We start from the raw sequence: 27715 nt of genomic DNA on the forward strand, positions 1-27715 counted from the left end.
AGGTAAAGTGTGTCAGTAGTCGCTGTCGGGACGATTGAAACACAGGTGTCATGTTATCCGGTTGACCAGGTAGTTTTTGTTTAAAATAAATAAAAGGATGTTCAACTGTGTATCCCTAAACATGACTTAGGACAGGGAAATAAGTAAATTTAATGCAAATTTAGTCATCCAAAAGAAGAACGGTGAGTTTTAATTGAAATGTGCATCTTGACAATTACGCACAATTACGCACACGGGCCAAAAATATATTTTGACCTATTTATATTGTGCGGAATTATGTGAAATTGTAGCAATGACGAGTACACTAGTATGTTGTCCGGTATGTTGCATAAAAACGGTCAATAGGTCAATAGTTTCATTTTAAAATATGCTGTTTCATTCGTCTGAAAAGTGTTTCAATCAACCCGGCTCTCCCCTACATATATTCGATAAGTGCTAGTGTGTTGTTTACTAATAAAATATAGACGCTCATTGTTGATTGTGTCAATGTGAAAATTGCTTCTGTGCTACTGATCACAATTATAATAGTTCTAAACATTTTTCGTCCTGTCATTAAAATGAGATTGCAGTGTTTCATAGTGCTGCATGTACTTTTTAGACGATCCCTAAACATCCACAGGAAAAGAAAAGTGCATCAGAGTTCGACAGTCAAAGCTGTTTATTAGTGATATCATCGAAATTGTTTGTTTGAAATATCACCAAATGTCCAGTATTTACAACAAGACTAAAGACTAATGTGGAAGTAATCAGTCCTCCTTCCAAGGGGCTTTTGGGCTTTTCAAAGGAGAAAAAGGCGCTTTGTTGGGACCTGGCTCTGAGACACTCGGGTCTGGCTCGGAGACACTCGGGTCTGGCGGAGAGACACTCGGGTCTAAACGCCCTCGAAAGTGAAACTTTGTTGAAAGCAAAGTTCTTCGCCGTTTCATATTAGACATTCTCTGGCCGTTCCTACTTTTAAACGGAGTGGGCGATTGGCGGCAGATGTTCAACTCGAACTCGTAAGAATAACATTACTACTGTGATTTTAGTTTAGAGTAGAGTTTAGTTTGGTAAGATTAATAATGTAAGATATATTATGTTTTAATTCGTATAAGAATTACATTTGAACTCGTAAGAATCATCCGTGCATACGATTCCAAGTCTCAAGAGCCCGACAACCAATTCAACCACTCTTCCTCCCCTCATAGATAAGAGGTGTTTTTCTGCTCATGGTACCCTAGTCCTAATGATCAATGATCCATGATTTGTTCAGACGTGCTCAACACACTCGAAGCTCCAGGCTGCTCACCCTGCAGCTGAAGTAGGCCAGATTTCCTTCCCCATGCTCGCTACCTCGTTGTGTGTGTGTGTGTGTGTGTGTGTGTGTGTGTGTGTGTGTGTGTGTGTGTGTGTGTGTGTGTGTGTGTGTGTGTGTGTGTGTGTGTGTGTGTGTGTGTGTGTGTGTGTGTGTGTGTGTGTGTGTGTGGCGCCTTGAAAGCAGGGACGATTCCTTCCATAGTCTTGTTGTAAATAGGCCTACTGGACATTGGCTGATTGTTCACACTTTTAGTTCGCTGAGCATCACAAACTATATCGATGATGATCAATAGACGGCTTTGAATGTCGATCTGTGAAGCGCTTTTCCTGCCGGTTTTTAGGGATCGTCCAAAAGGTGCATGCAGAAATATAAAACGCTGCGATCTCATTTAAATGACAGGATTAAATCTATAATACAATTTTATTGTATTCAGAATCAGAAGCAGTGGCGGCTGGTGAATTTTATTTTAGGGGGGGCTGAAAGTTTGTAAACCAAACCCCTGTAGGCAGTGGTCGAGTTGTAAAAGAAAGCCAGGGGGGATGGTGGATTTTAACTTTTAGGGACAGATCATTTGTGCCGATGACAGAGCATATGGTTCAACGGTGTGATAATTATTATTATTATTATTATATTATTATATATTACTTGGGATAAAATAAGCTTTGTATATCCCCAAAAACGCAGCTGATCGGACGCATCACACGATTCAGAGGCATGCATCACATTTAAGGATTTTAAAAACTGATTTCTATTATTTTTTTTCAAAAATGCATTCGGCAGAGAAGGGAGACTAGTGTTGCTCACAGGTTGGAATGAAAGGGAGAAAAGGGGACAGAGTTGCCTGCGGAAGCGGTGTCTGAGATGCATGCAGAGACAGGTTCACGCTACCAGTGTCTGTCTCGTACGGTGTGGAATGAGAGCTTGTGAAGGCCCTATTGCGCAAGTACGCCTGCGTGCTTGGACAATAGCATACTACCCGAGAATGCAGTATCGCTGTCAAATCTGTCCCTGGGAGAAGTAACGTTGCGCTAGGGTTGCCGCGGTATGCGGTATTACTGGTGTTACCGGTGTTGAGGACAACTTTACTCGGATTACTCGGTGTTGCACACCGGCAACACAGAGTTATTATTATTAATTTTTTTTGTAATAAAAAAAAGAATTCACTAGAAATGAATAATATAATTATAAGAAAAATAAAATGTAATAATGATAATAGATAGATATAATAATAGATAGGTTACCTAATGAACTGTTGGAACACACAAGACCGGTAACCATAGCAACGCCGGTAAACAAACCCTGCAAAGCCCAATCCATACGAGAGCTCCCTGGGCTACGGCCATCCGGAGCCGCACAGAGCTTTTGGCCGTGATATTATCTATGCAATTATATTGTACTATATAGAACTTTATATGACGCTGTCTCCTGAAAATTGGCGCGCAGCCAGACGCTGTCATTGAGTGTGAGAGAAGAGTTGACAGTGAAGAGGGCGGTTGACCTAGTTTCAAAGTTTATATTGTTTATACTCTGTAATAGGGCGCGGGATCCGCGTTGCATTGTGGGACATGGCGGCCATGTTGATGGCTACGCGAACGTTAACATAACTCTGACATAACGTTGTTGAACGAAGAGAAGTAGCAGTAGAGTTGAGAAAGAATAGCTAGAAAAAATATCCCGAAAAGGATCTGGAATTTACCGGGACACATTAAATAGAGATGCCAGGGACCGGTATGGTGACAAAATCAGCATTATTAATAATTTGGATCCATATGAAGTTCCAGCGGCAGGTAGCGGTAAAGGAGGCCATCAACATGGCGGCCACGCAAAGTAATTACGTCATGACACCCAAGCCCTATACCGGTGTTGACACGAGTGTATTACTCGGTTTGAAAATGTCCACACTGCTGCGCCGAATTGAAAAAGGTAACCGCTATATCATTATAGCGGAAATATTGCCACATTAATTAAATAACAACTCAAGTGCTGCCTGTAGGGGGCCTGGGGGCATCGTCCCCCCGAAGATTTTTTGGGATTTTCACATACAAACGAAACATTATGGTGCATTTTGACAAAATAATAAAGACAAAATAGAACATTTCCTTACAAAGACGAATGGAGCCGGGAACTAAGTCGTTTTTTTTTTTCAGCAAGATTAAAAGTGCAAATACGTCAATAATAGTTGGAAATTATACACAAGTTAACATTCTCTCTCAAATAGAGTCTCCTTTCATGCATATGTTCTCATAACAAAGCTTTGCTTTGAGAAGGATCAAATAATATAAATGTTATCTTACCTAATGGTCTGCACACTGCAGACCATTAGGTAAGAAAACATTTATATTTCTTCTGGAGCTTCTGGTACAGTATGTCGACGTGGGGCATGATGTTGTGAAAAAAGCACAGAAAAAAAAATAATCTTCGTCCTGTAGCATCCTCACGTAGCCAGATGCCTCTCTCACGCTGAGCAGGTCAAATGGACAATGTGAACCCGTCTTGATGGCTTCAAAACATTCAAGGAGGTCATCTCGGTTCTCGTACATAGTGTTGACGATCCTGCTGTTAAAATTCCACCTTGTAGCTGAAGCTCTGGACAGTCTTCGTGAAACCGTCTTGTCCAGACCGGTGCACCGTTTCGGTGACCGTGAAAAGAATGCCGCAATACCGCTCAGATCGGAAAAGAGAACGTTGACTTTTTTGATGCGGGTAACCCCTACTCTTTGCGATAAGTGCCCTGGGATCTTTCATGACCTCAGTGAGTCAGGACCTCAGTTCTACATCTCCCCCTATGGACGGGTATTCCACGTGTATTGCCTATGAAATTCTACGTAAGAAAATAATAAATGTATTGATTAATACTATTTCGTATTGATAAATAAAGGAACAAGTCAGGAGAAACAAATTATTTTGTAGCCTGTACATAAGTGTGTTTGGTCCAAACATCTCCTCAACAATCAGTAATCTCCTCTCAACCAAAATGACAAAAAATGATATTTATTGAAAAACAATATGTTGTGTTTGTGTAGGACTACAGGTCTCAGTTCTACTATGGATGAGAAGGGAGAGGAGGGGGGTCCCACCTCTAAAACCACTAAGGCTGGGGAACATGGGCGCCAGAGCAAAGCTAAGAGGTAAGAAGAGGATCTCTCACCGTCTGTGACTGTTGTCCATCTCAGAGCTCAGCAGTGATACATCATGACACCCTCATTAGTCTGAGTAAAGGTATGTGTTTTGCGTTGAAGCCCAGAGCAGCAGGAGAGAGCAGACTCCCCTGGACCCAGCTGTGTCTCCATGAAGAGCGACCGTTCTATGGGTCAACCTCCGGACCTTGAAGATAGACGCCCCTCCAGAAAGAAGAGGTACGAGTTTCATACAGACAATGAAAATAGACCACTTGATAACAAACTTAAAAAAAGCTGTTTTAGTTGTTTAGTTGTTGGTGTGTGTGTGTGTGTGTGTATGTGTATGTGTATGTGTGTGTATATGTGTGTGTGTGTGTGTGTGTGTGTGTGTGTGTGTGTGTGTGTGTGTGTGTGTGTGTGTGTGTGTGTGTGTGTGTGTGTGTGTGTGTGTGTGTGTGTGTGTGTGTGTATGTGTGTGTGTGTGTGTCTGGTAAACAAACAAAAGGTTTGATAAAAACCAAACCAAAGGTTTGTTAAAGGTCACATGGCATGCTACTTTATGGATGCTTTAATATAGATATTAGTGGGCCCCCAAACACACTATTTGAAGATGTCCCCGAAATTCAGCTGTGGTGCAGAATTACAGCCACTACGAGCCAGTCGCACATTGAGCTTTCCCCAAATGCGCCGTTTCGGTGTCTGTAGCTTTAATGCAAATGAGGAGGAGAGAGGCGGGTCAAGGAGGAGGGTGGGGCTGTGGCCCTGACTAGCTTGCAGCCACGGTACCATGCGCTCTGTTTACAGAGTGGATGTATCGGAATGGCGAGGCGCACACAGCCTTTAGCCGTGTTCTGTAAATATTCTAGAACACATGGGATCCTGGAGCTCTATATCTAAATAATATCATATTATGCATAGATATCCAATCAGGCCTTCTCTTAATTTGTAAAACTAAATTAAAAAACTGGGACATTGGACCTACTTTTGCCCTCAATGACTGAAGCTATTGGTTGTAATTTTGTTTATTTTCAGCTACAATTGTTTTAGGAAAAATTAAGAAACAAGACCAAAGTGATGCCATTTAAAATGCATCATGCTCTGAATGATTCACTAACACTAACTAACATTCACTAACTAACCTCCTGTCAACAATATCAAACAGAACGGTCAGAGTAACAAAACAATTAAAAGAACAACAAGAACAATATCACACAACTATTTACATGGGCTGTAAGCCTAACATTGTTTGAGGCAAATGTGGATGTTAATGGATGTTTCAGAATGTTGGTCATGGTGTTAGTCAATTATTTATAGATAAAATCAATCCTCCTCGCGGGCTCCGCAGCTCGGCTGCGGGCAGTCCTGCCCGCGATTGCGGGCAGCCCTGCCGGCCGCGGGCTCCGCAGTCGGGCCACGGGCTACGGAAACGTAAATATAAGCGAACAGAGCCGCACTGTACCGCAACAAACAGTAGCGCACTGCTCGGTGTGAACGAGGCATACGACTGAGCGGGTTTGTTGGTTCTCGTAGCCTAGATGTGAGGGGATTACCCCTCCCTCCAGGCTGCTCCACAGCCAGGACTCCTGCTAATTGGTTCTAATTGGTTTGTGTGTGTGTGTGTGTTGTGTTGAAGCCCAGAGCAGCAGGAGAGAGCAGACTCCCCTGGACCCAGCTGTGTCTCCTTGAAGAGTGATCGCTCTATGGGTTATCCTCCTAACCTTGAAGAGGGACCCCCCTCTAAAGAAGAGAGGTAGGAGTTTTAAACAGAAGATGAAACGGACCACTTCAGACTCAACCGGAGTCTCAAGCGTTTCCATCCAAAGTGAAAAAGACACATTTTGAGTGTAAACAAGTTACATTGCGGCATAGGATTTGAGCGAATGCCAGCATATGCTATGAGACCAACTTTTTTATTTGCTGAAAATGTGTGTGTTGTGTTGAAGCCCAGAGCAGCAGGCGAGAGCAGTCTCCCCTGGATCCAGCTGTGTCTCCATGAAGAGTGACCACTCTATGGGTCATCCTCCTGATCTTAAAGATGGACGCCCCTCCAGAGAGGAGAGGTAGGAGTTTCAAACAGAAGACGAAACAGACCACTTCATATCTGACCCATATCTGAGTTCATTAGAGCTGTTTCTCCCCCCGGCTTTTCATCAAAATATGGATCAGTTGTTCTTTAGCCCGAATACTACTTGAGTTGAGATCTTTCAGCAAGATGAACCTGCTCCTCGTACCTTCAACTCACTAATTTTCTGTCATCTCTCTTTGGATAAAAGCCCAAAAAAGAACCGTATTGACCCGAGTATAAGACCACCGCAATTATAAGAAAACTCCACTTTTTAAAGACTAATTTTTGTAAAATATAAATAAATTAAGATCGAATCATATCAAATAATTGTACTTGAAAATCATGATGATTAAAACACATCCTTGTTATGATCAGAACAGCCAGGACGCTCTGTCCGTCCACTCCCAGCGAGGAGAGATTTGGAGGGGTGCACGCAGAACCCTAGAGTTCGTAGGACAATTATGCAACCGACACGTTTCCATCCAAAGTAAAAAAAATAAACACCTTTTGACTGGAAACAGTCAAAAGGTGTTTAGTTTCATTGTGACAAGCAGCATAGAACCAGAAGGAGTTGGTCAAATTAAAGGTATTTATCAACATGAAGATGGGAATGTACAGGACTTTTAAAAATCTCGACCTTGAATACAAGACTTTGTCAGATGCATTTCCAGGGAAAAAAACTCCTCCTATAATCAGGTCAATACGGTAGTTCTAAATTAGTATTCCATGTGTATTGCCTGTGAAATTCTATGCAACAAATTATTTTATAGCCAGTACATTTGTGTATTTGGTCCATAAATCTCCACAATAATCAGCAATCTCAACTCAACCAAGATGCCTGATATTTGTATGCGTGTGTGTGTGTGTGTGTGTGTGTGTGTGTGTGTGTGTGTGTGTGTGTGTGTGTGTGTGTGTGTGTGTGTGTGTGTGTGTGTGTGTGTGTGTGTGTGTGTGTGTGTGTTCTCCACAGACAACACCAGAGGAAGTCAAACGTTCCCATGGGTCCGTCTCTACAGCAGCAACACACAGAGTTGAAGGTGAGTAAATGTAAAAGACTGAGTTCAGTTATGAATGACATGAGAACAACATCTCCCCTGGAGCTAACAGTCTCGGGGCTTTGCTGTATGGCATAGAAATCTACAGTATGGGGATAAAGTGCAAGTGTTAATATTATATTGTATTGCATATTGCCCTATTGCACTAGAACTTGTGGATAAAGTGCTATTTGCTGAAGCGCTTAGTGCTAAAGTGCTATGTGATAAAGTGCTAACCTATTTATTGCACATTATTCTATTGCACATTATCCGTCAACTTAATGGATGCTGGGACAATTGATAAATGAAAGCGGTTTGATTTGCAAAATGGCACACTGAATTTTCTCCCTGATGGCAGGGTTTCATATACAGGGAAGAGTGGGTGTTGCAGGGCTCCAGACTGCGACCAAATGGTTGCATTTTGCGACCAAAATTTGAGAGTGCGACCGAATTTTCCATCTGGTCACGTATGTGCAACCAGTAAATTTGCCCCCTTTCTTTTTACACGTTAAACGTGGAAGGGGCGCGTCAATGAATCCGGAATCTTTAGCAGGCCAATGAGTAGGGATGGGAATTGATAAGGATTTCACGATTCCGATTCCGATTCTGCTTTTCGATCCGATTCCTTATCGATTCTCATATCGATTCTCATAGGGTGAGCAAATAAGTACAAATGTGTTTGTTTGTATTAAATCTCTTTAATATCTGATCAGAAGTGCGTCTAGTATTAGGATATTGTGCATTTTCAAATCAATTGGTCTAGACCAAAAAATATATGTTTTGCTTTTTAAGCCCAAATGCCATCATTATGTGCCATAAAACTAAAAACACAGACTGAAAACAGTCAAGTAAGAGCTTGTGCCTTTGGAATGCTAACAGTGCTCATTTGCATTCAACTTGTAACAAAATTCCACTGACATTAACAAAATGAAGCATTGATTAGACAGAGATTTATTAGATGGGCCTACCTAATAAACCGTTGGAACACACAAGACCGGAAACCAGAGCAACGCCGGTAAACAAACCCCGAGAAGCCCAATCCCTATGAGTGCTCCCCACGCTACGGCCATCCGGAGGCGACAGAGCTGTTGGCCATGATATTATATATACAATTATAATATATTATATTATATACTATTATATATAGAGCTCCGGGAGTATCAAACTGCAACAATCACTTTCTCCTCCATGCCGCAGTTCACCCCGGAATGCACTGCACTGACTTTGATGATTGAACGCTGATTTGCTGTTACGTTACACATGTCACTCAGTTCTCACGCTGTTGAACGCTGATTGGCTGTCATCACGACAAAAACTTGTCGCCCGTTTTCTCTCGCGAAAAATTTGCCCGATACGCGTCTGTACGTTCACTTTGTATGGGATCTTGTCGCCCCGTCGCGTTTGGTGTGAACGCACAATACGATTCTTCCTCTGCGGCACCAACAAAGCATCGGTGTGTGACGTCACGACGCATTTGCCGCGACCGGAACCGATAAGCGGAATCGTTAAGCAGGCTTGCTAATGATTCCAAGGAATCGGTTGACTCGGCACCGGTTCTGAACAAGAACCGGTTCTCGATTCCCATCCCTACCAATGAGCGTGAGAAGGATAGGGAATGGCCACTGTAAGTGGTTAATGTGTCGAGGGGGAGGGTCCTAGAGATTATGAGCGCGCATAAACGTCTGCGCGAAGGAGAAAGATTTCACACAACCTACTACGTGTGTTTACAATGAGCAAGCAAACTATTGCCTCGTTCTTCCGACCTTCGGATAGTGTGCCAGTGCAAGTCATTCCTGCACGGGTCTTATTTTACAAACCCCGCACCCGCCCGTACCCACAATACTTCAAACCACATCCGACCCGTGTTCCGACAGTAGCCCGTCCTGACCCGCTATAAATTGATATCGACACCCGACCCGCACCCGATGGAAAATTAGAAACATTAGATGGGAATTACACTATCTGGTGTTTGGCTTGGTGCTTTAGATTGTTGTGCAAAAAAAGCACATCATCCACTATTGACGGTTTTAGTTGACTCCTCCGCTCCTGATTAACATATCCAGCACCGGTGAAGTCTCGCTCGCAATCGCAAAACCCGACTTGTTTCATCCAAATTGTGCGGGTCACCCGAACCAGTGCAGGACTCTGCCTCAGGTGCCATAAAGGGCTTTTCACACGGGAGGCGTTTGTCGGGCCTGATAATGCATTCTCAATGGAGAGGCGAGCAAGCAGAGAGGAGGCTCAGCGTCCTGTCAAGCGGCACGACATGCGGGCGCACTCCCGTGAAACTGTCGCTTCCGTACTTGTCGAACGCTTGCATGCTCAAACCTGAAAATTGTTGGGATAGATGAGAATCACAATAAAATGTGACACTGAATTTGAAACAGCACATTGTAATTTCGGCATCTATTATCAAAATAGTTATTTGTAATACAGTGAAAATTAATAGAAATGTGAAGATTTGGTTCGCATGTTGATTAACGGTGTGTGCCCCTAAAATTTCTGGTCGCGCCCCTTATATGGGGGCTTATATTCTTTCCTCCCTACTATTTTCATTGCTGTTTGGTGCATGCCGGCCAGTTCACTTTTTTAGCTTAATGGTTAGGTTGCCAAACCATGAGGTGATCCCATATCTAATGATGGTCTCTACAATGGCCCGGTAGAAACTCATCATGTTGTGGTTGCTCACACAATCTCAATTCTCGATTCAGGGGACGCATCTCCTCTGTGGTTTGTCTAGGATGAAATAGAGTGGTTGAATCAAGTATCGTAGCGAAATACAGTTTCTATCGTGTTTTATTGCACATTTAGCGCATTTTGTAAATCCCATTGATTTCTGTTGGAAGGCTCATTGCTTGTTGGCCGGAAATGTAAAGGCGGGGGGGTTCACGTTTGGTTGTAGTCTTTTTGCTCGGTTCTATCCCTACTGTTGGGACGGAGAACCGAGTGAAAAGACTACAACCAAACGTAAACAGCCCCCTTTTCCGTTTCCGGCCAACAAGCAATGAGGCATTCTAGTCCGCTGAGTTATGAGCCAGAGCCAGAACGTTATGGATTGTACATATTCATCTCAGCCTTTACACCACAGATACTATAGGGTCTAAAAGCATATAACCGCGTTGTCTGATTACAGTTTAATTCATTTTTCCACAATTTAACAGCTCTCGTTTTGAAAAATAATCACAGCGCCATTCGTTTCAATGGGAATCGGCGTCGCAATACTTTCAACATAAAGTGTACATATTTATAATTGGAAATTCGTCCAATCCTTTATACGACAGATACTATAGGGTCTATAGCATACAACCGCATTTTCTGATTACAGTTTAATGTAACAGTAAACTGAACTCACCGCAACTTCAAATTAACCACACGGAGAGTAGCATGGCAACCGGTCAAACAACACGGCGTTCTGCGCGCGCATCCGCCGTGTTGATAAACAAATAACCCCCATATTGAACGAAGTTAAACCAAGCTAGCGTCCCGTTCACAGGCACCAGAATGAACGAGTTCACAGTAACGTTCATCAGGCAGTAATACAGTACGTTCAGTTCACGTTCGCCCAAAATATGAACGAGTTCATGAACTACCGTTCAATGAACGCGTTCGGGCACAACACTGTGAATATGTGTCTTTCCAGCAGAGAAGATTATCAATATGAACCCCTAAATACTTAAATGAGGATACCTGGGTGATTTCCAGATTTTTGATGACCACTGACTCATGGTCAGTCACTTGCCTCGGTTCCAAAACAATCTCATGTGTTTTGGTCACATTTAGAATAAGATAGTTGGTGTCACACCACTTTATAAATAGGTCTGTCTCATCCTGGTACACAGAGGGGTCTATATTCTTCTGTAGAAGGCTCAGGAGCACGGTATCATCCGCACATTTCACCATATAATTGTTAGGGTGCACAGTCCTACAATCATTGGTGTGCATTGTAAAAAGGGTTGGTGATACAACGCAACCCTGTGGGACTCCTGTGTTGCAGTGTCTGGTGTTTGACAGTGTTCTGTTGACCTTCAGTTGCTGTGTTCTATTAGTTCAAAAATTCTAAAACCATTTGATCAAGGTGGTGTTTACAATCATGTCTTCAAGCTTCTCTAAAAGTATGTGAATTTGCACTGTATTAAAATCTGAGCTGAAATCTACAAATACGATTCTAGCATTGGAAATAAAGTGAAAGGTGCAAAGGATTGCATCATCAGGGCTGCGTTCCTGCTTACACGCAAACTGTTACACATCTAACTTTGGCTTGACATCCGTCATGAGCAGTGACACAACAATTATTTAAAAACATTTCATAATAATTGAGGTGAGAGCTACGGGACGAAAATCATTGTTTACTGTGTGTCACAGCCCGAAAGGATGCAACACAAAGGAGCGGGTCAGAGTAGGGTTCACCATGAACAAACAATGATTAATTTCATATTCCAAGAACAAATGATTAACAAAAACCACAAATACGCAAAACGTCTGCGCCAAATCAAACAGACAGGATACGAGCACAAACGAACAAAATGCGGTAGCCATCCGCCTTCCCACAAAGGTAAGGACGAACTAGCCGTCAGGTGGGTGTGGCCCTTCTGCCTCCACCTCGCTGGGTAGAGTGGAGGATCTTTAACGGCTGCAGTAATCAGCCTAATCAGCCACGCACACACCCCTGATTGAAGCAAGAACAAAGAGGCATTACGACAAACAAAGGCATAAGGCATTAGGACAAACGAAGGTCAGTGAGCCGACACACTGTGGCACAAGGCTTTTTAGGCACTGGAGTTACAATTTACTTCTTCAACAGAGCTAGCACAGCGTGAGTGTTCAGTGACTGTTGGAATATTGGACCCCATGCTGTTGTTAGTACCTCTACACAGGTTTCGAGAAAAAAAGCTGGCAGGCCGTCAGGGCCTGTGGCCTTGCCCGTACGTACTCTACTAAAGAGACGGCGGATGCTGGTCAGAGTAAAGTTCTCATCGATGTTTGTCCTGTTCCAGCGGATCAAGGAGAACGCACACGCTTTTCTAGATGAGGAGGTGGAGAAGCTCTGGAGGGTTCTCTTCCCAGATTACCCACAATGCTCAGAGAGCCAGAGGGAGGAGGAGGAGTCAGATGGTGAAGAAGAGGAGCAGAGGAGGCGCGCCATTGAGGGAGTGGAAGACATCACACTGCTCTGCATGAAGCAGTTAAAGCAGGAGGAGCTGGCCGACATACTGAGGAACAGTAAGAAACATGTTTTGAAAACAGATTTAAATATATGATCAACCTTTTTAAACACGCACCAGTAGTAAAAAAAACAGCAGTACTAATTTGATACATAAATTCTTCTTTTGTTTTCTAATGTAGAAAGTGTTTCTGCTGAGTGCCAACGTAAAATCAAGTCTCATCTGAAGGAGAAGACCCAGTGTGTGTTTGAGGGAATTGCTAAAGCAGGAGGGTCAAGACCTCTGAATGAGATCTACACAGAGCTCTACATCACAGAGAGAGGCAGTGGAGAGGTCAACAAGGAACATGAGGTTAGACTGATTGAAACAGCTTCCAGGAAACCAGCCAAGGAGGAAACACCAATCAAATGTGAAGACATCTTTAAACCCTTACCTGGAAAAGATCAACCAATGCGGACAATAATGACAACTGGAGTGGCCGGAATTGGTAAAACCGTCTTAACACACAAGTTCACTCTGGACTGGGCTGAAGGCAAAACCAACCACGACATACACTTCACATTTCCCATGACTTTTAGAGAACTGAATTTAGTGAGAGATAAAAAGTTTAGCTTGGTGAAACTTCTTCATCACTTCTTTGTTGATACCAAAGAAGCAAGAATCTGCAGATACGACGGGTTCCGAATTGTCCTCATCTTGGATGGTCTGGATGAGTGTCGACTTCCTCTGGACTTCCAGAACAACCCGATCTGTACTGATGTCACAGAGTCCACCGAGGTGGACGTGCTGCTGACCAACCTCATCAGTGGCAACCTGCTTCCCTCTGCTCACATCTGGATAACCACACGTCCTGCAGCTGCCAATCAGATCCCTGCTGAGTGTGTTGACATGGTGACAGAGGTGAAAGGGTTCAGCGACCCACAGAAGGAGGAGTACTTCAGGAAGAGATTTAGAGATGAGATGCTGGCTAGCAAAATCATCTCCCATATCAAGACATCACGAAACCTCCACATCATGTGTCATATCCCAGTCTTCTGTTGGATTATGGCTACAGTCCTTGAGGACATCTTCGAAACATCACAGAGCGGAGAAGAGATTCCCAAAACTATGACTCAGATGTACAGCCACTTCCTGAGGGTTCAATCCTTACAGGGGGACAGGAAGTATCATGGGAGAGATGAAACAGATCCACACTGGAGTTCAGAGAGCAAGGAGATCATTGTTTCTCTGGGAAAACTGGCTTTTAACCATCTGGAGAAAGGAAACCTGATCTTCTACGAGGCAGACCTGGCAGAGTGTGGCATCGATATCAAAGAAGCCTCAGTGTACTCAGGAATGTTCACCCAGATCTTTAAAGAGGAGTGTGGGCTGTACCTGGACAAGGTGTTCTGCTTTGTCCATCTGAGCATCCAGGAGTTTCTGGCCGCCCTTTATGTCTTTAAGACCTTCATCGACAGTGGTGTCAATCTGATCTCAGAGGAACCAGTACCCTTGTGGTCTTTTTTCTTTGAAAATAAAACTGATCTCTTCTACCAGAGTGCTGTGGACAAGGCCTTACAGAGTGATAACGGACAACTGGACTTGTTCCTCCGCTTCCTCCTGGGCCTCTCTTTGGAGGCCAATCAGAGGCTCCTACGAGGCCTGCTGGGACAGACACAAAGTAGCTCACAGACCAATCAGAATACAGTGTCTTACATCAAGGAGAATATAAATGGAGATCTCTCCCAAGAGCGAATCATCAATCTGTTCCACTGTCTGAATGAGCTAAACGACCTTTCTCTAGTGGAGGAGATCCAACAGTACCTGACATCAAGAAGACTCTCCGTAAAGCCTCACTCCCCTGCTCAGTGGTCAGCTCTGGCCTTCATCTTACTGACATCAGACAAGGAGTTGGACGTGTTTGACCTGAAGGAATACTCTGCTTCAGAGAGGGGTCTTCTGAGGCTTCTGCCAGTGGTCAAAGCCTCCAAAACATCTCTGTAGGTTCACTAATAATATGTATCATAATACACACAACACAATATACATAATAATAGAATATAAAAGTTATAATAATATACAAAACATCTCTGTATGTGCTCTAAGAACTTATATTACAATACATGCAACACAATAATACTAGAATATAATAATAATAATAATAATAATATATAATAACTATATAATAATAATAATAGTGCTGTCACCGGTTGAAATGTTTAATCGAGATTATCGCACTAATGTCATAGTTAACTCGCGATTAATCACACATTTTTTATATTCTAAATATCCTTTGATTTCGTGCTGCTAGCCTTTTAGTGAGATCAGAGAGTGTTGAGAAGTACAGTTAGAAGAGGAACCCACCGTGAATTCAACCCGGTCCACTTGACAGGGTTTGGTAAGGTAGGTGCATGACAGTGGTAGGCCTACCTTAAAACTTCAATAGCCCAGGCTTTTATTTGTTTCAATCACTGAACTTTAGAACAAAACTCTTGCTCAGCAAAGATGGGAAATCTTTATGAATATGAAACCAGTATGAATATTCCTACCTTACGTAGACTTATACACATTACCAGGCTATCGAATAACGCCTACACACACATACACACACAAGGTGGTGGAGTGGTAATCAGGAGAGTCGGGAGAATTCCCGATGGGCCGTTAATGTTTCGGGGCTGTCGGGCTGATTACTGGGGAATAACAATATTGCGTTTTATAAAAGTTCCTTGCAGCGCGGTCCGGCAGCCTGAGCTGTGTGCACGCAAACTGTCAACATCGCAACCAAGTCGATTTTGTCTAGAGGGGAGTAACTGAGCGGCCCCTCCCGAAGTGGTACAGCCCAGGTGGGCCTTGAACTGCGATTGGTCAGAAAGACGTACCAGCTAATGACAACATTGAACTCTCGTGCAGGCTTGAACAGATCGAAGCTGTGTCTCGATTCAGGGGACGCATCCTTCGAAGGACGCGGACTATGACGGTATGGCCTTCGTAGACAGTGAAGGCCGGACCGAAGGCCGAATAAACTTTTTTAAATGAGACGGTCTGGCCTACAGAGCATTTCAAGTTTGCGTAACATGCCGTTAACACCCTTAGCCTTGCGTGAAGACGCGCAGCTCCTGTCAACTAGCAACCCTGACAGCTGTGGTTCAAACCGGATGGCGGAGGAGAAACATGGAGCAGTTATATAATAATTATATAGACTATAACGTTAATTAGTTTAACGTTATAAGGCTCGTGTTAATGTCATTGAACTTTGACAATAAAGTTACACATTTAAAATAGTCCCAACCTTATTTTAATATAAAAAAAGTTTTACATAGTTTTGTCATTCAATATGTAATTTGCTGCAACTGCCGCTTCCGCTCTCTACGACGCCTTTTCTGAAAAAAATCCAACGCGCAATGAATCTTGGGATACGTTGGGCCGTGAAGGATCCAGCAGGTGGATCCTTCAAATCCAGGAAAAGAAGAATGCATTTTTCGGCCGCATTTGAAGGAGCCTTCGAAATGGGACAGCCTTGACGCGTCGCCGTGACGCAATCGGCCTTCGAATGCAGCCTTTGAAGGATGCGTCCCCTGAATTGAGACACTGCCACAAACACACACACACTTTTAAGGAGTTTTTCACCCGCTCCGTATCCTTGCTAGCCCCAACAAGTTTGTGTGGCGTGCTTGTTGTCCGATGTGGCTAGATCCGATATGGTGTTGTAGTTTTTCTAACTTGACTAGTTGTTGCTAGACAGCAGGTTAAAAAACGCAACGTTTGCCAAGCCAAAAGAGCGTTAATCATGCGATATATATATATTTTTTAGTGCTGTCAATTTAACGTGTTAAATTGACAGCACTAAATAATAATAACTAATAATAATATGCAATACATGTCTGTAGGTGCAGACAGAACAAATATACTCACTTGTAACATCTATAAGTATACAGAGACATATAAGACTTATATAAATAAATATATTTTTAATATATTTATTTATTTTTAATAAAAGCTGAACTGCCACCTTTCAACAAACTTCTTGTTAAAAGTGGCATCAGTTCTGAAGAATAAAATGTTCCTGTCTGTTTATTTTGTGTGAAGGTTGAATGGCTGTCATCTGTCAGAGAGATGCTGTGAAGCTCTGGCCTCAGTTCTCAGCTCCAACCCCTCTAGTCTGAGAGAGCTGGACTTAAGTAACAATGATCTGCAGGATTCAGGAGTGAAGCTGCTCACGGCTGGACTTGGGAGTCCACACTGTAAACTAGAAACTCTAAGGTCAGTTTTATTCAATGTGCAAATAATTAAACCACAAGTTTTGATATCAGAAGACATTTAACAGAGTAAAACTTATATTCAAACATTCACATTAATTTGAATAAATGTGTAATTGTGAATTCAATATCCTGAGATAGCGAACCAATCAAATTGCGCCATTTTCGGAGGTTCACGTGTAGCATATACTAATAAGGTAGATGCACATTTTTTTTTCAGTGGTAATTATGGTGAAAAGGTATTCATTAATTAAATGTATATTATGTTATTATGTATCATTTGTTTGGGAAAGTGCTGACCATAGAATGTAAAGCTGTTGACTCATGTCAATGAATTTCAGTTGGGTTTTCCCCTGTTGTGTGTAGGTTGTCTGGCTGCCAGGTCACACAGGAAGGCTGTTTTTTTCTGGCCTCAGCTCTGAGCTCTAACCCCTCCAACCTGAGAGAGCTGGACCTGAGCTACAATTACCCAGGAGACTCAGGAGCTGCGCTGCTCTCTGCTCTGATGGAGAATCCTCGCTGGAGACTGGACACTCTCAGGTATGGAGAGGACAGCTCACCACTCAGGGACAAGGTCCCCTACAAGGATTCAACGAGTTGCTAGATGAAGTGGTTTAAAAATGCAGCCGTAACTCATGTTGAGAGGAAAGGGCGTTAGCGTGGAGCTGGGCGTTAGCGTGGTGCATGGCGTTAGCTTGGAGCAAGGTGTTAGCATGCAGCTATGGGTTAGCGTGGAGGTAGGCTATAATATGGAGCTAGGTGTTTGTGTGGAGCTGGGCGTTAGCATTGAGTTAGGCGTTAGCGTGGAGCTAGGCGTTAGCGTGGAGCTAGGCAATAGCTTGGAGCTAGGTGTTAGCATGGAGCTGGGCGTTAGCTTGGAGCTGGGCTTTAGCATGGAGCTAGGTGTTAGCGTCGAGGTAGGCGTTAGCGTCGAGCCGGGTGTTAGGTTACGAGACAAGGTTAGCTGTCTGTCGTTAATCAACTTTACGAACTCGCAAGCCATAGACGAGTTCTGGTAGATTATGCACTTAATCACGAGTGAATAATAATACTTAGCGTCATGTATACAAATAAAGCCGAGCCTTCTGCATGTTTAGGTTGAGTTCGCAGCTTAAGGCTCGTGCTACTTAAGTTATGGTTCCACGTCGGCGCAACGCAATGACCACGCAGACACTTAAACGCAGTTGTGAACCTGTTTTGGTTCTGCGTCGGCTTTTAGTGAGTGGACCAGGTTAACATTTTTGCGAGGCGCACATCTGGCCCTTGCGGTAGGCACAAGGAGGATCCGCCAGGACGTAATGGGTCCGTAAACCCCCTTGCGTTGCGTCGACGTGGAACCATAATCAGCCGTTCAGTTATTATTCTAATGTGATATTGAATATAAATCTGCCTGTTAACTCATCTTAGTGATACCATGAACCAATGTGAAGCTCAACATGTGAATAATGTTTCCCTGTCTAAAGACAACATGCTGTAGTGTTTCCCTGTCTAAAGACAACATGCTGCCCTCTCTTCGTTAATTTGTAAACAATGTTTCCCTGTTTAGAGACGCCATGCTGCTCTCTCTTTGTTAAAGATCCCATGGCATGAAAATTTCACTTACTGAGGTTTTCTAACATTAATATGAGTTCCCCTAGCCACCTTTGAAGAAACGAAGCTCAGATGCGCCGTTTTGGAATTTTCCCCGTATGTTGTCATTAGGGGAGATGCCACCTCCCCTTTCTCTGGGGTTATCTCAGCCATGGTGGAGAAGGAATTGGGGGAAAGGAACTTTGGCTTGACTCCCTGAAGTACATGAACGGCGACATGGAGGAGAAAGGGATTGTTTGACCGTGATTGTCTCCCGCCGCTGCCCGCCGCCCCCTCTGCCGTGAAGCACTACCGCCGTGAAGCACTACCGCCGTGAAGCACTACCGCCGTGAAGCACTACCGCCGTGAAGCACTACTGCCCGGCAGCCGGCCGCGCGCGGTTCAGTCTACTCAGATTGATGTGGAAGTGGAAGAACCAGAGACGTTGGAGAACCCGACGCAGTTGTTTGTGACTCACATATCGTCTGGAGGCGCACACAGCTTTTGACCGTGATAAAATGTATTATATGATATAGATATCTATGCAGCCTACCATATGATATTATTTAGATATGGAGGTAACGCAAGTGTTGTACACTTCTTTGTTATTTTGATAATCGTTCTGCTGTTGGTGTTATGGCGCATAACACTTCGGACTCTTGTCTCTGGTATTTCCACAAGAAGACTGTATTTGGGGTTATCGCAGCCATTGTTGAGAAGGGATTGGGGGAAAGGAACTTTGGCTTTTGTAACGGGGGGGTTAGGCAGAACCCAAGTGCACAGACTGACAATGGTGACAGGGCAGTTCAAAGGTTTATTGTAGAGCTGTCAAGCGATTAAAATATTTAATCGTGATTAATCGCATTAATGTCATAGTTAACTCGCGATTAATCGCGATTAATCACAGATCTTTTTCTATGCTAAATATCCCTTGAATTTTTTGTCCCATAATTCTTCTCATTTTAATTCTCTTATCAACATGGTGAAGTGCATCGGCTTGCCTTGTGCAAATTATTTTTTGTTGATAACAACATTGGCATATACTGATCAAAACAGGACGATACAAAAAAGAGCTTATAGTGCAATTAAACAACTGCTTTGAACAAATGTCATTTGAACATAGCAATCAGGCTACTGCTTCTTTGTTTTGAGCCAAAGAAAAAAAAAAAAAAAGATATATATATATATATTTTTTGAATAAAATAATTGCGTTAATCGCGCGATACATTTTTTAACGCCGTTAAAATTGGTTTGCGTTAACGCCGTTAATAACGCGTTTAACTGACAGCTCTAGTTTATTGATTTTACCGATGATCAGCTCCGGGCAGGCAGAGTAAACGGGGACAGGCAAGAGTTCGGGGAACGGCAGGCAATCAAGTAGACTGGGGGTACCGTAACCGGCGGGTAGTCGGACAGGTGGGGACTCGATGACTGGCGGGCGATCAGGCAGGCAAGGGCTCGTCGATGGGCGGGTAGTCGGGCCGGCGAGGGGTCGATATCAGGAGGGCAGACAGGCAGGCGAGGAGCCGGAAACAGGGGAGCAGACAGGCCGGCAGGGGCTCGACCACAGGCGGGTGGTCAGACAGGCGAGGGTTCGATAACATGCAGGATCAGAGTTGGAGAAACAGTTCTGGAGCCGCGGGAACGCTCTGTGAGTAACAAGAGACGATCTGGCAGAGACTGAGTAGAGAGAGAGGATTGATATTTAGGGAGCACAGGGTTGAGCTAATGAGGTGAGATCAGCGTGGCAGGCAGGTGAACGAGAAAATCAGGAGTGGACCGTGACAGCTTTGACTCCCTGAAGTACATGAACCACGACATGGAGGAGAAAGTGATTGTTGCCCGCTACCCACTGCCGAGGGACCACCGCCTCGGCGCTGCCCGCTGCAGGAGACGGTGGTGCCTAAGCGCTGCCCGCTGCCGAGGCGGGGGTCCCTCGGCAGCAAGGCTCCGGCGGGAGACAATCGCGGGCAACAATCCCTTTCCCCGCAATGTCGCGGTACAGTCTACTTCAGATTGATGTGGAAGTGGAAGAACCAGAGACGTCGGAGAACCCGACGCAGTCGTTTGAGATTCATCATATCGTCTGAAGACGCACACAACTTTTGGCCGTGATATATATATTATATGATATAGATATCTATGTATAATATGATATTATTTAGATATAGAGCTCCAGGACTCCCGGCGGAGCACCCGGAGTGTTCTAGAATATTTGCAGACCACGGCCAAATGCTGTGTGCGCCTCACCATTGCGATACATCTACTGTAAACAGAGCGCATGGTATTGTGGCCGTAAACTGCTCTGGGCCAAACCCCCACCCTCCTCCTTGACCCACCTCTCTCCTCCTCATTTGCATTAAAGCTACAGACACTGAAACGGCGCGTTTGGGGAATGCTCAATGTGCGACTGGCTCGTAGTGGCTGTAATTCTGCACTACGGCTGAATTTCGGGAACGATTTCAAATACTGTGTTAGGGGCCCACTAATATCTATATTAAAGCATCCATAAAGTAGCATGCCCTGGGACCTTTAACATGTGAATAATGTTTCCCTGTCTAAATACAACATGCTGCTCTCTCTTTGTTAACATGTGAATAATGTTTCCCTGTTTAAAGACAACATGATGCTCTCTCTTTGTTAACATGTGAATAATGTTTCCCTGTTTAAAGACAACATGCTGCTCTCTCTTTGTCTCCCCAGTGTGGAGCACGGTGGAGTGTGGAGGATGAAACCAGCTCCACAGAGATGTAAGTGTCTGTTTAGTTTGATCATCACAACACAAACTAACTATAGAGATGGAAAGTCCATCCGCACATCAGGAGGTGACGTCTGTTCAGTCAAATCATCCTAGGAATGAAGATGATGGTTGACATCACCTTCATCAAACTGTTGATGTTTAATCATCTATATTCTTGAATAATCTATATTTTATTCTCGTTTGATATTGGCTTACTAGTGAATGTAACGCAGCATTAAGAAATATTCACCGTTAGCGGAGAGCCTTACGAGGGCTAAAACGTGTGAGAGTTTGACCCCTGTGTGTTTAAGAGACATTCAATATATCTGGGTTGTTCCAGACCAAACAAACACAATGATATCCGCGTTGGTGAATTCAGTCTGACGATAAGTATCCTAATCTTCTCAATAGCTTAATGGCAGCTGATTTTCTTCAGATTATTCCTAACACAATGAACAATGTTTAAAGTTCACCATGTGCTAAACGATGTCCTGCGCTCTGATATGACCGATGGAATAAGAAGCAGTTGAGAACTGAGAGTTGAGAACCCCGCTTATACGCCCATACGTGTCCTACACACTATTGTTTGGGTTTATATTTTAGACTATTGTTAGGTTTGATCCGTTTAAGAGACATTTAATGTATTTGGTTGGTTTCAGACAGAACAAAATGATGTCCACGATGAGATTAAATGACATTCAGCAATCAATTTGAGAGACGTATTCATTTGAGACATTTCATATATTTGGTGTAGGGCTGCTTTTTATATTGTAGGCTATTTGGTAAGCCTTTACCATGATAAAGACAGATCTGGAACGATCAACACCCATAAACCTCTCTGTCAATTTGACCCCATTAATAGATAGCGTGGCCTACCTTGTAATAAATAATACACATTTCATTTGAGTCAGCCAGCCTAGAAAGTGACTTAAGGAGTGTTTCTACTACGTCATTCAAGTCCATTTTCCTAGAAAGTTCGGCCTCACACTGAAGATGAAAGGAGAGAGGCCAGGGGCCAGGGGCCTCCGTGCAAGTCCAGCTGGGGCCCCTCGATTTTTGATTTAAAAAATGAAGGTTTGTTTTTTAATGCCGGTCCCTGGTGTCAGTCCCTGATGGTGTCTTGTTCTCCCCTCAGATGCCTGTGAACTCACACTGGACCCAAACACAGCCTGCAGACTCCTCCCTCTGTCTGAGGACAACAGAAAGGTGACGGTGGTTGAAGAGAAGCAGTCATATCCTGATCACCCAGAGAGATTTGACTCCTTGTGCCAGGTGTTGTGTAGAGAGGGTCTGACTGGCCGCTGCTACTGGGAGGCAGAGTGGGAAGGAAATGTTGGTGTAGGAGTGACATACAAAGGAATCACAAGGAAAGGAAGGAGTGATGACAGCAAGCTTGGAGGGAATGACAAGTCCTGGATTCTTCTTTGTGATGATGATGGTTACTCTGCCTCGCACAACAATATAGAAACAGACATACGTCTCCTCACCAATGGCTCCAACAGAGTAGGAGTGTATCTGGACCGGCCGGCTGGCACTCTGTCCTTCTACAGAGTGTCCCCAGGTGTTGGAGTGTCCTCAGACATACTGACACACATCCACACCTTCCAGTCCACCTTCACCCAGGAGGACCTCCTCCCTGGGTTTGTGTTTTTGACTTATGGTTCCTCATTCTCTCTGAGTCATTTGTATTGACACACACACACACACACACACACACACACACACAACACACACACACTAGGGCTGGGCGATAAACCGATTTTATCGATTAATTCGAGTGTGTAGCTCACGTCGACTTGTTCAAATGAAAATCGGTTTTCTCTTCAACATCCGCAAACACTTCCCTCTCAGCTCCCGTAGTTTGGAATGGGCTCAGCCCTCCCCCCGCACAGAGCGCGCATTTACCAAAGTGATACACAAACATGGCAGCGAGTTTGACAAGTTGTATACCACAATTTATTCATACATGTATAATCTATTTTGAGGTAAACATAATTCATTTGAAATATATCTGTGTGGTTTAATAATTCGTCGATCTGTTGGTAATTCGTCGATCTTTTGGTAATGCCTCGGGGCTCCAGTAGGGGGATCGCGCTCCTCTTCCTCATTCAATACAGACGAGTGAAGGAAAGAGCTGCGTGCGTGTTTTTCCTCATTCTTCTCCCGTTACTATTCCCTTTCTTAAGGTAATTATTACCGTTTGCAAAACACTGTATATTTATCACCAGTGTTGAAAGTTTGAATGTTATGTTGGCACTTTATCAGAAGTCCTCTTATCATTAGAAATATTTTATGTTTACAGAAATATTTTATTTTATATTTTATATATTTTATGTTATGTTACAGGTTACACTGTTTACAATGGCAGGGCCTGCCATAATGCTTTTTTATGTAAATCGATTTAAATCGGAAATCGGATTTTTTATGAAAAAATCGGGGATTATTATTTTAGGCCATATCGCCCAGCCCTAACACACACACACACACACACACACACACACACACACACACACACACACACACACACACACACACACACACACACACACACACACACACACACACACACACACACACACACACACACACACACACACACACACACACACACACACACACAGTTGGAGGTTTGGGTTGTCCCAGAAGGAAGCAGCCGGTCTGGTCCTCCTCCTGGTCTGGTCCTCCTCCTGGTCTGGTACTCCTCCTAGTCTGGTCCTCCTCCTGCTCTAGTCCTCCTCCTGGTCTGGTCCTCCTCCTGGTCCGGTCCTCCTCCTGGTCTTCTTCCTGGTTTAGTCCTCCTCCTGGTCTGGTCCTACTCCTGGTCCTCCTCCTGGTCTGATCCTCCTCCTGGTCTGGTCCTCCTCCTGGTCTGGTCCTCCTCCTGGTCCTCCTCCTGGTCTAGTCCTACTCCTGGTCTGGTCCTCCCCCTGGTCCGGTCCTCCTCCTGGTCTGGTCCTCCTCCTGGTCCGGTCCTCCTCCTGGTCCTCCTCCTGGTCTAGTCCTCCTCCTGGTCTGGTCCGCCTCCTGGTCTGGTCCTCCTCCTGGTCTGGTCCTCCTCCTGGTCTAGTCCTCCTCCTGGACTGGTCCTGGTCCGGCCCTCCTCCTGGTCTAGTCCTCCTCCTTGTCTGGGGGCGGGCTCCCCTTCAACAGGGGGTCTGTGCACGGCCAGAGGGCATCGAACCCTTCTGTCCCCATCCCTCATGGGGTCACATCCCAGACTCCAGCTTGGTGTTCAGTGACTGACGTCACCGCTCTGTTAGCGCTCACCAGCCTCTGAACCCGAGCGCCAGGCACGTGGGGGGGGCTGTGGGTGCCTCAGCACCTGCCCCTTTGCCTCTGATCGTCCAAAGTGCCCTTTTGAGTGGCCATTTAAAATATCAATTATTCGTAAAATTACACATGAACTTTTAAAAATGAACGTGTGAATCAATTATTCGAGAATAAAAAAATTCTAAAAGTAATAGTATAGAAGTAAAGTTGGAAGCGTCGTCTACCTGCGCTGCCGGTAGGTGACGTCATAGGCTATCAACGTGACCTTTCACATTTGCCTGCCTGCAAGATGCGCATCGTATTGTTGTTGTTTTAAGAGAGGGTGAAAAACAGGGTATGATCACTACAGACAGTCTGTCTCCAAAACCATTTAGCTGATGTTGAAAAATAAATGAACATTTATCTAATTTTGTAGCGGGTAAAAGTTAGCAGCAAGGTTTGATATTCGCCGGATATTCGGTTTTGTCATACCCTTCAATCAGATTCATCAACACAATTTCACTACATTACGGGTTTAGTATGTTGAGGACAGTTTAGGATACCGTATTGACAAAAATCACAACGACATTAGTTGTTGCCATCGATATCTGTGCGAGAACAGCACTTTAATCTGCGTTCCGGCTGCTATCTATCTCAGGGACCGTCTACAAATTACACCCCCCTGACTGGTGGCGTAGACTTTACCATGGAATTGTTTCAGGAAAGAAATCACTAGAAATAAATAACAATACATTGATTGCTGTAGTACTTGCCAATGGTGAGCTGCTACTTACTACAGGTAAAACTTTGCTGATATCTCGCATTATAGTGAAACAGGATGCAATTAATAGTTTAAAATATTCACCAAAATTCAATAAAAATACATTTTCTCATTCTGATTGCTTTAGTAGTTGTTAATGGTGGGCTGTAAATAACAGCTGTCATTTACTACAAGTGATTCTTTGCTGATATTTTGCATTATAGCGAATCAGTAGGCAATAGTTTAACATATTCACCAAAAATCATTACAAATAAAGTACATTTTCTCGTTGTGATTGCTTGTTGTTAGCACACATTTTTTATTTCAATCACATAGTATGATGTCAGATTGTTGCATTGATATAGCCCTTTCTATAGTATTAGTACTGTATGTAAATTACATTTTGGTTGCAACGGTTGCATTTTTTATTCATGTGAATAGAGTCTGATGTAAAACCCCATGTTTCATTTTTAGTTGTAAATATAGTTTAAATTGTGGATTTAGTAGTATGTAAAATCTCCCATTGTCTGTCGGGATGTAGTATGGATACTACTATGTAAGATTGTATGAACGATTACAAAATACATTTTGTTTGAACAACGGTAATTCATTATTATAAATAAAGATGAAACATATTGTTAACCAATCTTGTTCCATGTGCCCTTTTTTGAATCAGAGCCCCTGCCCCTCAAAAGGTCTCTGCACGGCCCTGCCGAGCGTTACTACCAGGGTACTGCGCCATACAAGGGAATACTGGTTTAAAGGTCCCATATTATACCACCAGAGTACTGGGCCATACGAAGGGCTACTGGTTTAAAGGTCCCATATTATACCAGCAGGGTACTGGGCCATACGAAGGAATACTGGTTTAAAGGTCCCTTATTATACTACCAGGGTACTGGGCCATACGAAGGAATACTGGTTTAAAGGTCCCTTATTATACCACCAGGGTACTGCGCCATACGGAGGGCGCTACTGGTTTAAAGGTCCCTTATTATACCACCAGGGTACTGGGCCATACGAAGGAATACTGGTTTAAAGTTCCCTTATGCCGCTTTTCCACTGCATGGTACCAGCTCGACACGACTCGACACGACTCGACTCAGCTCGCATTTTTTGCGTTTCCACCGCGGTACCATGGTATCTGGTACCTGAAGTGGCTGCTTTTTCTAGTACCTACTCGCTCTAGGTTCCAAGCGAGCTGAGCCGATGCTAAAAGGTGACGTCGGCAGACGGCCGGCGACTGATTGGCCAGAGAGTGTGACGAAGTCACGAGAGCGACATGGCAACCATGCTGGTAACATCCATAGCAGCGCCGCAGCCAACATGTTCCACTTCTCCAACTTCTTCAACATGCCGGCTAATAATAGTAATGCGATCGATGTCCTCCATTGTTGTTATGTGGGTTCTGTCCATGTGTGGGTTGCGTATGTGTTGTTTGCGTCGCGTACACAAATACGTCACGGCCCTTTCGCGCAGCCGACCCCGCCCACGTCCAGGAGGTACTATTTGCGGTGGAAAAGCACCCGTGCTGCTACCGTGTCGAGTCGTGTCGTGTCGAGTCGTGTCGAGTCGAGCTACATGTGCGGTGGAAAAGCGGCATTATTATACCACCAGGGTACTGGGCCATACGAAGGAATACTGGTTTAAAGGTCCCATATTATACCACCAGGGTACTGGGCCATACGAAGGAATACTGGTTTAAAGGTCCCATATTATACCACCAGGGTACTGGGCCATACGAAGGAATACTGGTTTAAAGGTCCCTTATTATACTACCAGGGTACTGGGCCATACGGAGGGCTACTGGTTTCAAGGTCCCATATTATATCACCAGGTGTGATTGTGATTAGCCGTTACAAGCCGTTTTGAAAGTCTGCCTCTTCTGACACCACAAGTGGGCCTGTCCATATAGATGTATGACGGATAGATCAGTCTACCAGCCTACCCAGTGGACTGTTGCAAACGTTGCTCATCTCTCCGTCAAATAGGTAGACACGCCCACTTGTGATGTCAGAAGAGGCCGATTTTCTAAATGGCTTGTAATGGCTAATCGCACTCACACCTGGTGGTATAATATACCTTTAAAACAAACCTGAGTAACAAAGTTGTATGGTGCACCTTTAATGAGAAGAAGAAGAATTATGCATTTTAACATTCATGAACAATAAAATCAAATCCACATTAATATAAGTTACGGATTCAAAAAGAACATCAACACAATAGTGACGCCCTGGGGACTGGCGCTGTTTGTAGAACTTGCCCCGCGGGTCGGGCGGACCAGTTCTCGGACCCAGGCCCCATAATGTGCTTAGGTACGACTAAAACCTCTCCGATACAACCACCCGATAGCTCTCTACGCATCGTGACGTAATGCTGCAGAGCCAGTGAACCCACAGGGTGAACCCTGCTCTGGAGTGTGTTTGACGTGTTCATCCAATGATGGTGTTTTATTGAGGAGAAAGGGTCAAAGTAGGAAGAGAAG

General features: G+C 44.1%; 1 protein-coding gene and 1 long non-coding RNA gene across 2 annotated transcripts; both read left to right on the forward strand.

Moving 5' to 3' along the window:
- Positions 1–836: 836 nt before the first annotated feature.
- Positions 837–22942, forward strand: LOC132472943 (NACHT, LRR and PYD domains-containing protein 3-like). Its single transcript, XM_060072830.1, has 11 exons — positions 837–998; positions 4321–4653; positions 6050–6166; positions 6360–6476; positions 7452–7518; positions 12510–12735; positions 12859–14656; positions 16743–16916; positions 17279–17452; positions 21185–21231; positions 22357–22942. Exons 2-11 carry the CDS (start codon positions 4586–4588, stop codon positions 22911–22913), a joined length of 3345 nt encoding a protein of 1114 aa, XP_059928813.1. The 5' UTR covers positions 837–998; positions 4321–4585; the 3' UTR covers positions 22914–22942.
- Positions 22943–22973: 31 nt separating this feature from the next.
- On the forward strand, positions 22974–25876 carry LOC132472945 (uncharacterized). Its single transcript, XR_009529222.1, has 2 exons — positions 22974–24282; positions 24393–25876. It is a non-coding gene; the product is annotated as an uncharacterized LOC132472945 (long non-coding RNA).
- Positions 25877–27715: the final 1839 nt, after the last annotated feature.

The sequence above is a fragment of the Gadus macrocephalus genome, chromosome 15, assembly GCF_031168955.1.
Source record: "Gadus macrocephalus chromosome 15, ASM3116895v1".
Lineage (NCBI taxonomy): Eukaryota > Metazoa > Chordata > Actinopteri > Gadiformes > Gadidae > Gadus > Gadus macrocephalus.

Bases quoted from the DNA above. Each gene is read 5' to 3' on its own strand.
- LOC132472943 (XM_060072830.1), top strand. From the start codon at position 4,586: ATGAAGAGCGACCGTTCTATGGGTCAACCTCCGGACCTTGAAGATAGA. The intron at 6,167-6,359 runs GTAGGAGTTTTA...GTTGTGTTGAAG, and splicing joins CCCCCCTCTAAAGAAGAGAG to CCCAGAGCAGCAGGCGAGAG. The intron at 21,232-22,356 runs GTAAGTGTCTGT...TTCTCCCCTCAG, and splicing joins GAAACCAGCTCCACAGAGAT to ATGCCTGTGAACTCACACTG.